At 41.0% G+C, this 18,659-nt stretch overlaps 1 protein-coding gene across 1 annotated transcript in view; it reads right to left on the reverse strand.

The window, feature by feature from the left end:
* LOC134582616 (serine/threonine-protein kinase N2-like) overlaps positions 1 to 11,502 on the reverse strand; it is a 30,910-nt gene extending 19,408 nt beyond the window's left edge. Inside the window, exons 1-6 of the mRNA XM_063439281.1 lie at positions 11,416 to 11,502; positions 10,701 to 10,769; positions 7,453 to 7,507; positions 7,018 to 7,172; positions 5,061 to 5,151; positions 503 to 630 (exon numbers count right to left, since the gene is read on the reverse strand). Of these exons, the coding sequence (XP_063295351.1) occupies positions 503 to 630; positions 5,061 to 5,151; positions 7,018 to 7,172; positions 7,453 to 7,507; positions 10,701 to 10,769; positions 11,416 to 11,502 (585 nt within the window). The remainder of the gene's footprint in view (positions 1 to 502; positions 631 to 5,060; positions 5,152 to 7,017; positions 7,173 to 7,452; positions 7,508 to 10,700; positions 10,770 to 11,415) is intronic.
* Positions 11,503 to 18,659: the final 7,157 nt, after the last annotated feature.

Below are 18,659 nucleotides of genomic sequence, written 5' to 3' on the forward strand. Positions count from 1 at the left end.
ATTTAAACTAAAAATAGTGATCTGGAGAAATTCCATCTCGGCTTTAGTCAGAGCTTATCTAGGTTTGTTTCAGTTTGGTAATTCAGATTTTTATTTCCTACAAATCAGTTTATTGAAAAAAACCCGTATTTAACTTAAATGCTGAATGGAAAAGAAAAAACTAGTTAGCATAGATTTCCATAGATTGATATTATGCTATTGGCTTTTAATAAAACTAAATGGGAATTAAACAATTGGGAGAATTGTAAATAAAGCACCATAGAGACAGAATAAAATACAGAACAAATGGTCCAATAAAGACTTCAAACAATTAAGGTCTCAGAAGAGAGAATATAAATTATTCATAAAGCAGATTCTGTTGGCGCTTTATAAGTCATAATACTATACCATGGCTACTTGGCTAATGCCAATAAACTGCAACTTCCAACCCCTTGACAGACATTGGAGGCCCATTATTCATTCTGGGGATGAAATGGTTAAGAGAATACACTTTGTAACTGACCTCAACAAGCGGCTTTCCATCCAATTTCTGGGTGGCATGTTTGGCTCCTTCAGCCACGGCACGCTCGATCGCAAATCGGTGGCTCAACTCCTCAATGCGTTTCTCCAATGGACTTATTGTAGGTGTTTCTAGGACACAAATTATTAAATTTTATTATATTAATGGTAAAAAGGAAATCGACATGGTAGTTTCAGGTGTCACAGTATTAAACGGGTAATTTCTATAAGGTTTCTCTACATATTTCTATATGTCTCAGTGCACTGTTTCAAACACAAAACATTTTAACCGCTTTCCGACCACAGACAGAAATTTCCCATCAAGCTTGTCATTGCCTAAAGGAACCTTGATGGAAAAGTTCTGTCATTTATTAAAGTTAACCCTGGATCACCGCAATCGCGGGGTTAACGCTCCTCTGGTCTGTCTCGGTATTCAACGCAGACTGGGAGCCCCCGATCGCACTGTCCCTGCAGCTGTGATCGCTCTGACAGCCTCTGACTCTTCCGCGGCCAGTGTGAAGTGCATGGAGACGGATCAGTGATGATCTGCTTCTCCCTGTAAATAAAAGTTTTTAAGTTAAATCCCACCCCCTTTCACCTGCTTTAATATAATTAACCCCTTTCATGCCAATTGATCACTGACTACAGTTGCCAATTGGCAGGGACTACATTTTACAGTCATCAGCTTTTTATTTTTTTAAACCCTGAGGGTTAATTTTTATTTTTTTGAATCCTCAGGGGTTATATTTATTCTATTAATTCATTAAAATATTTTAAAATTATATATTTAGCTAGCTGGGGTGGGCGGAAAATAGTGGGGAATTGGTGAATTCGGTGTTAGGCTAGCTTGCCTGCTAAAGAGCTCCAAAGTGGGACACGGACACATCAAAACACCATGAAAATTCACACTTAAAAACCTGAACTTGTCACGTCTCGTTTACAGCACTGTAACATCACAAAATAGTGTCTAGGTCATACATTGGGCATATTGGTTTACTCAGAAGATGTAACTGAGCATACTTTTGGGGATATTATGACAGTGACACATATCAAGTGTAAGAAATATTTTTTTTCCTTTCACCACAAACATTGGCATAAATTCGTAAAAAAATGGTGACAAGTTAGGGCACAATATACGCCATATAAAATACCCTGGGGTATCTGCTTTATCAAATGAAAGCCCTTTGTGGGGTTATTTAAACAGTCAAACTGCTATAATAGATATAACTGGTATGTGAGCGCTCCAATTAATTATGCAGATCTACATAAAAATCAAGATGAAAATATCAATAAACTTAAAAATGACCAATCTCGCCGAGATCACCACAATGACCACCATAAACCACAATTGAATGTACTGGGTGAGTCTTATCTGAATCAGAATACTCTACACATATATATAAGAGTATAACAAAATATCATTTATTGTATAATAAACCAATCATAAAAAATGAAACAACATCTCAAAACGTCCAGTATCAGATGTAAACGTGATGAATAGTAAGGGGCCCCTTATTCATATTCTTGTCGACAAAGGACTGATGTGAAAAATCAGAGATGTGCACATTAGCATAAAAACTATATGTGAACTAAAAAAGTTCAAGCAATAGGCTCCAGTCCAGTCCGTGAAAAAATATATAAGTGGATAAACGGATAGTGCCCAGACGACCAAGCTGTCTTACGGAGAGGGAGCTCAAACACCAGCCAAACACCCTGGTCAAGACTAAGAGGGAAGCGATAGGGATGGCCCCAAAGGTGAAAAATCACATCCAGATATGGAAAACTATGGGGATATCACTTCAGCAACTTACCCTATCCGTCCGACCATCGGGTGAAAAACTGGGAGCACATAAACTCCAAACCGTGAGGGCTGCAGGAAAAAGGCCGTTCTCGCCAGGTCGCTTGCCGAAAATCAATGGCGGGTCGTAAAGGACGAATCGGCTGGGAAGTTCAAATCCGTCGGCGGTGTGGTGAAGTAGCAGACAGCACGTCTACGCGTTTCGTCCTAGCTGGAGGACTTTTTCAAGGGGTCTACGCGTTTCGTCCTAGCTGGAGGACTTTTTCAAGGGGTCTTGAAAAAGTCCTCCAGCTAGGACGAAACGCGTAGACGTGCTGTCTGCTACTTCACCACACCGCCGACGGATTTGAACTTCCCAGCCGATTCGTCCTTTACGACCCGCCATTGATTTTCGGCAAGCGACCTGGCGAGAACGGCCTTTTTCCTGCAGCCCTCACGGTTTGGAGTTTATGTGCTCCCAGTTTTTCACCCGATGGTCGGACGGATAGGGTAAGTTGCTGAAGTGATATCCCCATAGTTTTCCATATCTGGATGTGATTTTTCACCTTTGGGGCCATCCCTATCGCTTCCCTCTTAGTCTTGACCAGGGTGTTTGGCTGGTGTTTGAGCTCCCTCTCCGTAAGACGGCTTGGTCGTCTGGGCACTATCCGTTTATCCACTTATATATTTTTTCACGGACTGGACTGGAGCCTATTGCTTGAACTTTTTTAGTTCACATATAGTTTTTATGCTAATGTGCACATCTCTGATTTTTCACATCAGTCCTTTGTCGACAAGAATATGAATAAGGGGCCCCTTACTATTCATCACGTTTACATCTGATACTGGACGTTTTGAGATGTTGTTTCATTTTTTATGATTGGTTTATTATACAATAAATGATATTTTGTTATACTCTTATATATATGTGTAGAGTATTCTGATTCAGATAAGACTCACCCAGTACATTCAATTGTGGTTTATGGTGGTCATTGTGGTGATCTCGGCGAGATTGGTCATTTTTAAGTTTATTGATATTTTCATCTTGATTTTTATGTAGATCTGCATAATTAATTGGAGCGCTCACATACCAGTTATATCTTTTCGGTTTCATTTAATAAGTCGCTCCCTTGTATGTGACGCAGCCCTACTGTCATTTCATCCCATTGGGTATATTTATTTCTCACTGTCAGTCCATATTACATTTACATTTTGCAAACTGCTATAATACTCCAAAATGAGACATAGGCCCGTCAAATCATTATATGAAAATTCTAATTATAGAAACTGAAATAGCCTTGTCTCTTATATGGCATTGTAGATTCACAGAATAGTGCCAAAGGCATACAATGGGGGTATCGTTATACTCAGCAGATGTAGCTGAACACAATAGCACACACTAGCTTTACGAAATACACATTACAAAACCGTTGTTATTGGTGTATATGCCAAAATAGAGAAAAAAAACACTTTTACTCCAATATTTAGCAGAGATTGGCGATGAAATCGCTACGTTAAAAGTGTCAAAATAATCTTGGGTAAATAGCCTGTTATAATAAAACACAGTAAAAAAGGAGGAATATTGGTAAAAGGTGCTCAAATCACCAAGTGTGAGTCACTCCAAATCACACAGAAAGTGTATAAAGCAATATCGTAAATAGTATAGTGAGAGCAAGTAATTATACACCAAATATAAAATAGATAAAATATATTAAACAGGCAATATTACCATATGTCTTGGATGTCCTAAAAATATAAAATAAAGGACATAGTATAGCCTGTATAAAATGAATGAAATGAAATAAATATAAAATTGACCACTCACGTGGTGCTGAGCCTTAAATAGCGGCTCAGACTATAAGCGCCTTTTTATAATTTCCTGGAGACCGCAATGCTGGAAAGGCAGGTTAAGTTGATCTCTGTCAGAATCCCCTTGTGTCAATTGATGAAAACCAAGTCAGGAAGTACAGGAACAAACTTTATTTGCATAGCATAGCATATAATGGAATCTCCCAAGAATATTGCACTAACGCGTTTCGACCGTTATAGTCTTTATCAAAGTGCTGTAGTGTGAAACAAATTTAGCGTTTAAATACATTAAAAAAGGCGCGCATTGTGATTTATTCGCCGGTTTACTTCCGGTTTCCGGCTGTTACTCCTCGTCATTTAATTTCCGGCTTCCGGTCACGTTGCGTGTCACACGGCATTTCCGGGTCAGCGGTCATGTTCCCTTTGCGTTCCAGCGAAACTCCGGTTCCGGTCAGCATCAATTAGTTTTTCTCAAATATCTTTTGTACCATGTCCATAATGTAAATAAACAGTGTAAAGAACATCCATTTTATACATATTTATCCATGCTTTGTACTGCTATTCGGAACTTTGGTGGGGAAGCTTATTGGAATAAAATATTTTACTAATTTTAACACAGTAAAAATTATTGAAAAGGATTACATATATATAAGAATATGTCATATCACGGAATATATAAAAACAGGCGGAGAAATCACAATGCGCGCCTTTTTTAATGTATTTAAACGCTAAATTTGTTTCACACTACAGCACTTTGATAAAGACCATAACGGTCGAAACGCGTTAGTGCAATATTCTTGGGCGATTCCATTATTTGCAAATAATACAAGAAATAACATTTGAATCATAGCTGAATTCCCTTTGTCTGACACTTCCAAGAGCTGTATGTTTCCCCATAAACCTAGCTTTCTATAAGAGAGCAGAACACAAACCACATTCACAATACACAGAACATATGACATCACTGAACCTTTACCTTTATGTTGGAGAATCAACATGCGCAAAATTTCTATTTTTCTTTTGCTGTCATGGAGTATTTTCTGAGCATCACTGAGATGTTTCTGATCCTGTAAGCAGAAAAATCAAATGGATAATTAAGATAAACAAAGACTGGACGTTTAGGTTTATTACCCCACACCACCATGTATACATGAGCTAAGTTTAATTTTCACTGTCCCTTAAAACCCGTTTGAAGAGACAATGAAGTCACCAAGGCGCTTAATCTCAGTGAAATGGCCTGGGTGCAGAGTTCCTTTCCCTTTTAATCCTGCAATGTAAAACAGTGCAGGTTTTTTTAGAAGTTATTGCTAGGTTAAGTTCACCTTTAAAGGCTGTCATACTGACAATGATTAGAGGTGCTTCCACAGCAACAAGTAAAAAACAGTCATGTGTCGCGGAAGCTCATAGAAAAGCATCAGATCTCCAATGCAACCCAGGAGGAACATTGGATTGGACCATCAAGAATGATGCCACGTTTCCTCACTGATGTTGCGGGATGTAGAGAGGTGGAAAAGGTAAGCAAAACTTTACTATTATTTTGTATTGCACATGAGGGGAGGGGGACGATGACATGTATTTGACTAAGATCCAGCGCACTCATCCATTCACCAAATAGCAATCTCAAGGCTCATATAATGTAGTCGCTTTATTTAAAAACACCTAACCTGGGCAAAAATAATGGGAATTTAGTTACAGTATATGATCATACATTGCATAAGCCTGCCACAACGTCAATGTACCCCATTCTTGGCTGGTCCTAATCTAGCAACCTAATGTATGCTCTTATGAGATTAATCCACCTCAACTAGGCAAAAACATTGGAGTTGTGGCAGGCTTATGCAACGTATGATCATATAATGTAACTAATCCCCCATTATTTTTGACTAGGTAAGGTGATTTTAAATAAAACGGCTACATGTTAATACTTAAATTATTGTTTAGTGAGTGCGCTGGATCTTGTATGTTGTATGAATTGGCCCCAGCAGCACCCTTATAAGTATGCATGTTTAGATGAGTGCCTCCCTCTTGGTTTCTTGTATTTGACTAGGGACAGGGGCACCTCAGCATTAGGGATACAGGTTTGTATTTCTAACACTGTAATGTTCCTTGCATTTCTCCTCTATTGTTGGTCTTCACCTAGAGATTTAATATATTTCCCTCTTTACCACCAAATTACTTCACATTTTCAGAACGGACACACTATTTACAACAACGGCAAAAGGAAAGCTAACAAAAAGGATTTAGCAAATGTGGAAACTATACATCAACATATTGTACCCCTCCGCTATTAACAAACTATTTTAAGACAACATCATGGTAGATGGAGAGGATGTTAGGGAATACTCGTTTACCAATCTTTACCTTGATCCCTACCTTATCTGAAATGCCAGCCCCTTCTAATTAGACAGAATGTGCTCTCTGGGACGTTTCAATTTATCCTGTATTTTACTTTCATTCACTCTTATGGTATTTACTTATGGCTGCCTATTCCTTGTACATCCTTTATATCCTTTGCTATCATGTCTTTCCACGTTTTTTTTCTCACCCACGGTTTTGTTTCTTATTTCTCTTTCACCATCTATCCACCCCCCAATATGTCTTGTAAATACATCAAATCAAAATAACTAAAGAAAACGAGAGTTGTGTATATCTTTGTACTTAAAAAAGTGGAAGGAAGAGCCTTGTACTATTCAGCTGAGAGAGAGCCGTAGGCGAACTCCACAAAATGATGTATTTTAATTTCAGTCCGATCCAGGAGCAGAAAGAGTCCATTAGCTTCTGGATCCCCAGCCTGCTATCAACTAAAATTAGCTAGGATCCCATCACGAGTGGGAAAAAGTCACACATTGCAGAAAGTGGAAGGAGTTTTCTAAAATGCAAATAAATAAAGATATAGTTTATCTTTAAGATAAAATAAAATATGCCAAACATACTTTGGAGCGGTCGGTAGAATACGCCTTTATCAGCTTTTCTGCTTCGCTCTTAACTTTGTACTCATCTTCGAGTTGTTTCTCAAAAGTGGCTAACTTGTCCTCATCTGGTGAGGAGAATGAATCACTATCAGAAGCAACTGGAATCTGGGGACCATCTGCAAATTAATAATAAGACAAAATAAGAATTACAAATGGCAGCAGACAGTATCACTCAATCGAGGTTAATGAAAGACAGACATCGAAAAGTAAAACCACGATAGCTGAAGCCAGTCATGATAGCAGCATCTAGTCTACAGTAAGTCACAAAGTGGATATAAAAATGGTGTAAGCAGGTTAATGATGGGTAGTTTGGTTACTTTAATGGGATATGTGATATGTATCCAATATATATTTATATATTTACAACACACACACACACAAAGTGTTTTAATGTACCTGGGTGTGCCCCTGCTCCTTGCTCGATAACATCGATTACTTGTGTTCCGCTGACCTGAAAAGGCAGAAATTAAAAGAATCAGAAAAAGTCTCTTTGCCAGACGAACAGGATCACAAGTTATTTGTGGCTCTCAGCGTGGTTACTATGTGCTGGATTGTCTGCGAGGAATCTCTGGTCCTGTCTGGTGTGGTAGACTCTGCTTCTATTGATCTGGTGCCGATTGCCTGTTCCTGTGCTGCTAGTATTAGTGTCTCAGTGCTGTCTTTCAGTCCGGATATATTTATTATATACATATACAGGATATATGTGTGTATAAGCATCCTAATAACAATACTCTATAGTACTTTCACTTGACATACCACTAACTGAAATGAATAAGGGTCAAGGAATTCATACCACAAAAACCGATACAGTAACCATATGCTGTCACTGTGCTTTGGACATTAAAACTGGAGCCATGAAAGGGTTAAATATTGAAGAAAGAATAAAATGATAGACCTGAGTGTAACCTCCCCAGTGTTCACCATTACTAATCAGATAACATGTGCAATCTGTATTCTCTTTATCCCCCATCCTGGACTACACTGGGGATTTGGTTAACATAATACAACTCAGTTAATTATATGTAGAACTGGAATCTTATACAGAAAATCAAGTCTTTTACTTACATCACAGCATACACATGGAAAACAGGAAAAAATTGTTCTACTATTTGCCATCTTTAGCCACGTGATCACCACAGCAGCTAAGCAGTGACTACTGTTTAAGCAGTGTGTACTGACTGAACTGTGCTCAGCAAGGATGATGTCACAGTGATGTCACAGCGAACAATCAGACCATCTGTAGCTATCTCTGCCTTTCAATACTCCGTATAGGAGGAAATGCCCTAAATACCTAAAAATATAAATAAAATGCATTCCCCAGTGGAAATTAACGGTATATATATATACACACACGCACACATATACACATACACACACACAGTGAGGGAAAAAAGTATTTAATCCTATGTTGATTTTGAACGTTTGTCCACTGACAAAGAAATGATCAGTCTTTAATTCTAATGGTATGTGTATTTTAACAGTGAGAGACAGAACAGAACAAAACAAAATTGCAGAAAAACGCATGTCAACAAAAGTTATAAATTGATTTGCATGTCAATGAGTGAATTAAGTATTTGATCCCCTATCAATCAGCAAGATTTCTGGCTCCCAGGTGTCTTTTATACAGGTAAAGAGCTGAGATTAGGAGCACTCTCTTAAAGGGAGTGCTCCTAATCTCAGCTTGTTACCCGTATAAAAGACACCTGTCCACAGAATCAATCAATCAGATTCCAAACTCTCCACCATGGCCAAGACCAAAGAGCAGTCCAAGGATGTCAGGGACAAGATTGTGCACCTACACATGGCTGGAATGGGCTACAAGACCATCGCTAAGCAGCTTGGTGGTGCGATTATTTGCAAATGGAGGAAACACAAAATTACTGTCAGTCTTCCTCTGTCTGGTGCTCCATGCAAGACCGCAAAAACACAAAGCCAAGGCAACAAAGGAGTGGTTCAGTCTCCAGACGTTAATCCCATAGAAAATCTGTGGAGGGAGCCGAAGGTTCGAGTTGCGAAATGTCAGCCTCGAAACCTTAATGAATTAGAGAGAATCTGCAAAGAGGAGTGCGACAAAATCCCTCCTGAGATGTGTACAAACCTGGTGACCAACTACAAGAAATGTCTGGCCTCTGTGACTGCCAACAAGGGTTTTGCCACCAAGTACTAATTCGAAGAGGTCAAATATTTAGCAAAACATACAAAAAGATGGGGTAGACCGCCAACTCCAAAAGAGGAGGTGGGATCTACTCCAATCCACAGATACCTCCAAATGTAAGTATAGCTAAAAAAATGGTGGGGACCTTTATTGACAATCAAAAAAATATATATAAATTCAATTAAAGTAAAGGCAAAATTGCTAGATACCCAAATGAACTCCAAAAAACAACGTGTAGCAATCATGAGAAAAGTGAAAACTTCACCTAGTTAAAATACCCGGTAACTAATGGCATGAAGACAAAACACAGGTAATTAGGGGCTAAACGTAGCTCATACTATATGGGCCTTAATAGATCCCCAAGTAACGTCACGTTAACCCCAGACACCTGATGGTACTGTTGGAAACACCTCTAAAGATAGTGAGGACCCAACCCAATAGCCAAACACAAAAATCCCAGTAACTGTAAACGAGGTAGAAGTCACTGGATAGGTTCCTATGGGTACTGGTCTACTAATTTAAATCAGTCGCAGAGGCGGTAGCTAGTGGACCTTACTAAGTATAAGTGGTAAACAGCCGGTATACTGAAGTGGCTGCTAGTAGCTGGGTGCAGAACTCAGTTGATCCATAGAAGTGAACGAAATTGGAAAAAGAGGACGGACTTCCCCCCTAGTACATACCAAATTGCACCAGTGAAACCCATATAGGGGTAAAACGCCCTGAATGAAATAGCCTAGAGACACTGCACCCTAGTATGCCCTAGCCAGCTCACTAACTGAACTTAAAAATGGCAAAGCTACCTGCTGCTTCGAGGCATCCTCAAGCTATCCCTCATAAGTAGAACAGAGGAGCACAGTCCACTAACTTCGTTAGGTACACATAAGTACAGGCATCATGGCAACCCAGTTAAAGATAAAAATAAAGAAAAAAGAAATAGTTCTAGCAAATAATATGCATCGGCATGGTACAGCTCGAGGCGCGTTTCGGCGTTTACATACACCTTTGTCAAGAGCAAGCCGGTAATTGAGAGGAAGACTCCTTATAAAGGGACGGAGGGAGACCCCTCCCCTTGTCAGCGTCCAATACGGACTGGTGGGTGGATCAGGAGGCAAGACTGGGCGTGTGAAAATTCCCTCTCCCCGCCCATACTACCAATCAAATGGCGGTAATTTTCCAGTTTTTCCAGTTGAGCTATTTTTTTGTGATACTTTTAATTCACTATAACTGAATTATACATAACAGTGTAGAATCTGCATTTGGCCACAGCAATAGGCAACATGCACAACATCATCTAGAGCACCAGATTGCTCCCACATCATCATATTGCACCCACAGCACTTTCCACATCACAGCACCAGGTTGCACTCACAAAACCTCCCACAGCACTTTATAAATGCCAGCAATAATAATAATAATAGAGAGACCCCTCTCCAGGGCACATTAACAGAGGCCATCTCAGTATTAGAGCAGAGCTTTCCAAACTTTTTACGTTGGTGGCACACTTTTCAGACACGCATCCTTTTCCGACACGCAGTTCTGTGCTCTCAGTGAGCGATTCCTGTCAGACCAGGTAGGGGAAACAGAAGCTCGACAATGCTACACGAAGTGATAGCAGGAGGGTAACGTTGTGCAATGTGCTCCCCTTCCTGTCGGACACCTCTATGCGACACACTCAAATTGTGTGGCCGACACACTAATGTGTTGCACCACAAAGTTTGGTAAGCTGTGCATTAGATAGTCTCTTTTAGAAAAAAAAAATCTATCTATCTTCACCTGTGTGTCTCTTAACACCACTTTTGTGTTTCTTATCCCATCTTTAGTCTTAACTCGTTTTGTGTATCGTACCACCCGTTTATTGTGTTATCCTCCATTTTTTCCCCATTCTGCCCAAAACCTCCTCCATATTCACCCCACACCTTTTGTCCCTTTTCTCATAATCTGCCCTCAAACCTTCACCTTTTTCTATATTCTCCAAACTTTGTGTCTCCTTTCTCAGTCCCCCGTCCCCCAACTTCTCTTATATAATCAGACATTCAACAGTATTTTAATCGTATTAGCTGACTTTTCATTAGACACACGCCTTCCACTTTCTTCATATCCCACCAACCTCTGCCCCTTTTCTCATATCCCCTCCACACACACACACGCCTTTAACTTGCTCCATATTTTGCCCCACACCATAAATTTCTCCATATGAACTTCACCTTTTGTCCATTTTCTAATTCCTCCTCTAGAGGATTCAAGGAGGACTGAAAGGAGGAGCTAGCAGTGGCGTCGCTAGGGTGGGGCATCCCTACATCATGCTGTGCCCCCCCAAAAGGGCAACTTGCTGGCCATGTGTTTAAATTCTATTCCCTCGGACTGTAACAGTCTATTACAGTCCGAGGGAATGCAGTGCTGGGTATTGTCTGTGGAAAGATGCTGGGGCACTGAAAGCTCCGCCCTCAAACCAAGCCCCGCCTACTGCACATAAGCCCCACCCCCGCAGTTCAGCAACACCCCTTGCTGCTGTGTGTGTGTGTGTGTGTGTGTCTGTCTGTCTGCTAGTGAGAAAGGTTGTGTGTTTGTGTGTGTGGACTCAGCAATCTGTGTCTGTGTGTGTCTGTGGATGGACACCGCAGTCTGTCTGTGTGTGTGTGTGTGTGTGTGTCTGTGGATGGACTCCGCAGTCTGTGTGTATGTACTCAGCAGTATGTGTTTGTGTGTGTGTGTGTGTATATGTATGGACTCAGCAGAATGTGTTTGTGTGTGTGTGTGTGTGTATGTATGGACTCAGCAGTCTGTGTGTGTGTGTGTGTATGGACTCAGCAGTCTGTTTGTGTGTGTGTGTGTATGTATGTACTCAGCAGTCTGTGTGTGTGTGTGTGTGTATGGACTCAGCAGTGTGTGTGTGTGTGTGTGTGTGTGTATGGACTCAGCAGTGTGTGTGTGTGTATGGACTCAGCAGTCTGTGTTTGTGTGTGTGTATGTGTGTGTGTATGTGTGGACTCAGCAGTCTGTGTTTGTGTGTGTGTGTGTGTGTGTGTGTGTATGGACTCAGCAGTCTGTGTTTGTGTGTGTGTGTGTGTGTGTGTGTGTATGGACTCAGCAGTCTGTCTGTGTATGGACTCAGCAGTCTGTCTGTGTATGGACTCAGCAGTATGTGTGTCTGTGTATGGACTCAGCAGTCTGTGTGTCAGTTTATGGACCCAGCAGTCTGTGTGTCTGTGTATGGACTCAGCAGTCTGTGTGTCTGTGTATGGACTCAGCAGTCTGTGTGTCTGTGTATGGACTCAGCAGTCTGTGTGTGTGTCTGCCTGCTAGTGAGGAAGCTTTTGTGTGTGTATGGACTCCGCAGTCTGTGTGTGTATATGGATACAGTGCCAACTATGGCACTGTATCAAGGGAAATGTGTTTGTTTTTTTAATAATCCCTGGTGGAAAATAATAAATCCTCCACCAGGGATTATTAAAAAAACAACAACACATTGTGTCGGGGGTGGGGCTTAACATGCGGCAGGGGCGGGGTTACACTGCGGCAAGGGCGGGGTTAAATGTGCCCCCCTACTTTTGTCCCTGGACCACCATGTGCCCCCCATAAAAATGAATCCTAGAGACTCCACTGGGAGCTAGACATGATAGCAGGAGTATGGGGAAGGATGAGACATGCAGGACAGCAGGATAATGGGGAAGGAGGAGCCAGGCAGGACAGCAGGATAATGGGGAAAGGAGGAGCCAGGCAGGACAGCAGGAGAATGAGAAAGGAGGAGCCAGGCAAGACAGCAGGAGGATGGGGAAAAAGGATTCAGGCAAGACAGCAGGAGGATGGGGAAAAAGGAGCCAGGCAGGACAGCAGGAGGATGGGGAAAAAGGATTCAGGCAAGACAGCAGGAGGATGGCGAAAAAAGAGACAGCAGGAGGATGAGGAAAAAGGAGCCAGGCAGGACAGCAGGAGGATGGAAAAGGAGGAGCCAGGCAGGACAGCAGGAAGATGGGAAAGGAGGAGCCAGGCAGGAAAGCAAGAGAATGGGTAAGGAGGAGCCAGGCAGGAAAGCAGAAGGATGGGGAAGGAGGAGCCAGGTAGCACAACAGGGAGATGGAGAAAAAGTTGTCAGGCAGGACAGCAGGAGGATCCTATGTGAATACGTTTTCCCCTCAGGATGTACTGCAAATCGGCAATAAAGTATTACATGCATTTACAGTAAAATAAACACTGGTACCTAGTATGGATACCTGGATGGACAGGGTGCACTTCTCTTGCTGCTACCCCACTGGATCCACATCACCTGAGAACAGAGCACAGCGCAGAAAAAAAATAGCGGCCTTTGCATTGCTGGCATTTTTGCAAATCGGCACCGGCCATACTGTGGCGAAAGTAACCTTGCCACTGGTTTTTGGAGGGGCCGGTTTGCCAGCCTCCTGCCCTGCGACTATGGCCCTGGGATGTATTGCGCTTTACAAACTATATTTGGGCATAATGGATTTTTGTATGCTGTTCCTGGCCCTTTAAATACTTTGGAGTAGTGTTACAACTTTTAAACTGGCACTTCGAATGCAGTCGAAGTGCCGAAGTCGTCGACAAGGCCGCCATTCGACAAACGAACACGTGGCGGCGGCCATTTTAACTTATACTTACGCGGTCAGGTGACCCATACCTACTTCGACACCGCGGCTGGAGACTAAGTCCCGTTCGAAGATGCGAACGCTCGTTCGAATGGGACTTAGTCATTTTCTCGTTGTAAAATAGACCGACCACACAGCCCAAATCCATGGAACTGTTTTGGGCATGAAAATGTGCCTGCGGTCGGTCACAAAGGACTTGCGACTAACTTTTGAACTAATGGAAGGATTTGCATGATTTTTGAGTATGTTCATATTTCAAGTATGCTGATTTTTAATATGTGAAGATGAATGTATAGTTTTAAAGTTATAAAATGTATAAAAATGTATAAGTTTTAGCTTGGAGATAATTGAGTAGATACAGTAAGAAACTCAGAGAAGAGGAAGGAGACGTCTGTCACTCAACAAGGTAGGTATATCTATACAAACCAAGGTAGGAGAGTAGTCGAAAAATAATAATACTTTATTAATAACACAAAAACATAGTGTAAAAACTAGAGCACAAACAGAAGAATAATCACTCCACCCTATCCATAACTACTAGTCTAGTCCAATATGACAGACCGTAGTGGTTGGAAGGGAGGAGAAGGGTATCAGGGGAAGGGGAGGGGGAGTGGGTAAGAGGAGACTAGGCTAAATAAAGTGTAGGGTGCCTAGAAAAAAGTAAAGCTAATTCCAATTCCTACAGTGTAATAATAGCAATATCGTAGATGACCAGTCAGGATCACTAATAATTGAAAATAAGATCTGTTGACTGGATCATTAGGCGTAATGTGACACTATAGTTGTTGGCCACTAGGGGTCACTAGAGAAATAAATCCTAGACCTATTGGTTTACTTCATTCACAAAAAAATATCAAGTGTCAATGTGTAAACAGATAGAAACATTACAGTATCGGAAGATTGAACAAAGTGTAACATATCTGTCAGTATTGCAATTTGCTGGTACTGACAGAGCACTACAACTGAATAAAACCGTTGCGTGCTTGGTTACTCCTGTGCTGGAGTTTGGTTTACTTCATTCGCAAAATTGTATCAAGTGTCAATGTGTAATCAGATAGAAACATTACAGTATCGGAAGGTTAAACAAAGTGTAACATATCTGTCAGTATTGCAATTAGCTAGTACTGACAGGGCACTACAACTGGTTAAAACCGTTGCGTGCTTGGTTACTCCTGTGCTGGAAGGGTGTTAAGTGCATATACGATCGTGCGGTATTAACACCTGGCAAGGACAGTTATTTATTAGGTCTACTGCGTGGTCTCTTACTCACCGTGCTTGATAAGATTATATGTATCAGATTGTACAATATAATCACAGTATCTAGTTTGCAATGGTAGTATACTCGATACGTGATGTTATCTGTTACTCCTGTGTGACATACAATTTAAGCGTACGATCTATCAGTGCGCTAACAGTGCTTAAATTAGCAAGTATAGCTCATATGACACAATAAATAGATTTAGAAAGACATAGAATAGGAATAGTGCCTTCATGGGCACTGGTTATAGTAAAGAGAGTATGCCAATAGAGCGGCACAATAGTAAATAGGTAAAAGATATTGCATATACTGTGGAATAGTTTAGATGAATCAGTACCCAGATCGGTATGATAATTACTTTCCAATTCATATACTGTGGAATAGTTTAGATGAATCAGTACCGGTATGATAGTTACTTTCCAATTTAACTTGGTCGATATGTTAGATTCCCAAACTTTAAGTTCTGAAAGGATTATTAAGTATGATCGGTAGGTAGTATCCTCAGCTAACACACTCGGTCTATTATCTGCCTATAGGGCTGTTAAACAGCCAAGATAAACTTTAGTAAGGCAACTGCTGAGACCAGATCGTCAGATACTTGGAGGAATAGAGTCTAAGTGGGGAATGACGGAAAGTAGACGACGATGTCAAGATGATGTCGGTGTAAACCCGACGCGCGTTTCGCCTGGATTAGAGGCTCGTCAGGGGGAACTTGCTCCCCAGGCAAGTAAAGTTTAAAAAGCCCGCCCTTAGTTCTCATTGGTTGTCTCGGAGCACAGGGGGGAGGGGGCTTGATGAGCTGGTACGGTGGCCAGGAGTGCTCAAAACGGATATATCAAACTTCTATAGATCCCTTAGTGGAGGAAAAGTTCCATAATTAAGGGTTTCTAGCAGTACCCAAATAGGGCATATGTAACACTATGTAGTGAATGCTAGTAGTACACTAGCCAGTCTGCAGACTAGATGTATAAGGTCTAGCAAGATAATGAGCCCATAGATATAAAATGTATAGATAGGCATGCTAGGCTCATGCTATAGTAAAGACTGCATACTAGAAAAAATAGTATACTGGTGCCAATCTTGAGGATGATGTAATACATATTCTGATAACTGAAAACATGGACATTAAGGCAATAACTAAAAAATGATCGTCATCATTAATGATAGTGGACTTAAGCCCGATGTTGAAAGCTACTTAATTTATTAATGGTGTAAAATTGATTTCCTCATTTAGACCGAGAAGAGCCAAGGTCTTAAATAAAAAAATCCATTGCGATTCTTTTTGCAGTAGAACTTTATTAAAGTTGCCCTTTCTAGGATTGGGAAAGAGTTTTTCAATTGCTTGAAATTTCAGAAATTCGGATTTGCCAGCATGGAAGTTCTGGATGTGTCTTGCCACTGGGGATGGACGCCACGTGTTGTAAAATTCTGCGTCTGAACTGCTGAAACGTTTTTCCAATGTATTGGATTCCACAGTTGCATGTGATTAGATAAATAACCCTAGTGGTGCTGTAGTTCATGGTGATATGGGTTTGTGTAGACGTAGTTGATTTTGAAGGTAATATGAATTGGCAGGCCTTGCAATGGCTGCATTTGTAGGTTCCCAATTCGTGGCTGGTGAGGGAGATGATAAATGGCTGCGAACCAATTGATCTTGTAAATTGCGAGGTCTGCGTGCTGTTACAGAAGGGTAGTCAGGTAGCATGTTGGATAATTCAGGGTTATGTAATAATATGGGCCAGTTCTTTCTAAGAATCTTGGACATAGGTGCCCAGCCCTGATCGAAAGTCGTGATACAGCGTGGGGCCTTTTGTTCCACTTTGGGCTTGGTGGAATGAAGACTTAAGTTCCTATCCACATCACATACCCGCTGGAATGCCCTTTTTAAAACTCGGTTCGGGTAACCAAGTTCCTTAAAGCGCGATCTTAATATTTTGCATTCATCGTAAAAGGTTTGGTCAACCGAGCAGTTGCGCCATGCTCGTAGATACTGTCCATAAGGAATGGAAGCTTTTAATTTATATGGATGGTGACTATCCCAGTGTAACAGACTATTAGTCGAGGTGGCTTTCCTAAATAGTTCTGTTTGGATAGTCCCGTCTTGTTGTAGCAAAATCTTAAGATCTAAAAAAACTAATTCATGCTCATCAATAACATGAGTTAGTTTCAGATTGATGTTGTTGTCATTGAGAGCCTTCACAAATTCTTCAAAAGCAGGAACAGAACCTGACCACATGAGTAACAGATCATCTATATATCTGTGCCAGCTTATAATGTATTGATGAAAGTGGTTAAAACGGGATGTCAAAACAATGCACTGTTCCCACCACCCCAAAAATAAGTTGGCGTAAGTATGGCGGTCCCGGAGATCTGTAGATAATACTGGCTATTGAAAACAAAATAATTATGTTTGAGAATAAACTCCAGGGTGGCTAGAATGAATGTGATTTGGGGCTCGCTATATGCAGCGTTATCCAAAAAGAATCTGCATGCTCGTAGGCCTGCCTCATGTGGAATGTTTGTGTACAATGCGACCACGTCCAGACTTGCCAGCTGGGTATAAGGTGGAACTGTCATGTCCTGTAGTTTTCGAAGTGTGGATTTGGTGTCTTGTAAGTAGGATGGTAGTTTAAGCACCATAGGATGAAGAATTTTCTCAATAAATTTACTGAGGGCTTCGGTAAGGCAGTTATTCCCAGATACAATGGGTCTGCCAGGAGGGGGACGAATGCCATTGTGTAACTTTGGCAGACAATAAAATGTTGCGATGGTAGGATTTTTGTGCGTTAACAAGTACCGGAATTTGTCTTGATTAATAACCTGTTTGACCAAAGCGTAATTTAGGAGTGTCTCTAGTTCACCTATAAACAGACTCGTGGGGTCAGAGGGAAGGGTTTTATAGTGAGTAGAGTCACTCAGATGTGCCATGCACATGGTGACATATTCAGACCTGTTCATAAGAACTATATTGCCCCCCTTGTCGGCTGGTTTGATAATAACCTCTGTTAGTTGTTGTAAGTTTATTAAGGCCTTGCGTTCCATATAGCTTAAATTGCTTCCAGTTGAGACTTGGTCAGTAACTATAATACCGATCTGGGTACTGATTCATCTAAACTATTCCACAGTATATGCAATATCTTTTACCTATTTACTATTGTGCGGCTCTATTGGCATACTCTCTTTACTATAACCAGTGCCCATGAAGGCACTATTCCTATTCTATGTCTTTCTAAATCTATTTATTGTGTCATATGAGCTATACTTGCTAATTTAAGCACTGTTAGCGCACTGATAGATCGTACGCTTAAATTGTATGTCACACAGGAGTAACAGATAACATCACGTATCGAGTATACTACCGTTGCAAACTAGATACTGTGATTATATTGTACAATCTGATACATATAATCTTATCAAGCACGGTGAGTAAGAGACCACGCAGTAGACCTAATAAATAACTGTCCTTGCCAGGTGTTAATACCGCACGATCGTATATGCACTTAACACCCTTCCAGCACAGGAGTAACCAAGCACGCAACGGTTTTAACCAGTTGTAGTGCCCTGTCAGTACTATCTAATTGCAATACTG

The sequence above is a fragment of the Pelobates fuscus genome, chromosome 13, assembly GCF_036172605.1.
Source record: "Pelobates fuscus isolate aPelFus1 chromosome 13, aPelFus1.pri, whole genome shotgun sequence".
In the NCBI taxonomy this organism is placed as follows: Eukaryota; Metazoa; Chordata; class Amphibia; order Anura; family Pelobatidae; genus Pelobates; species Pelobates fuscus.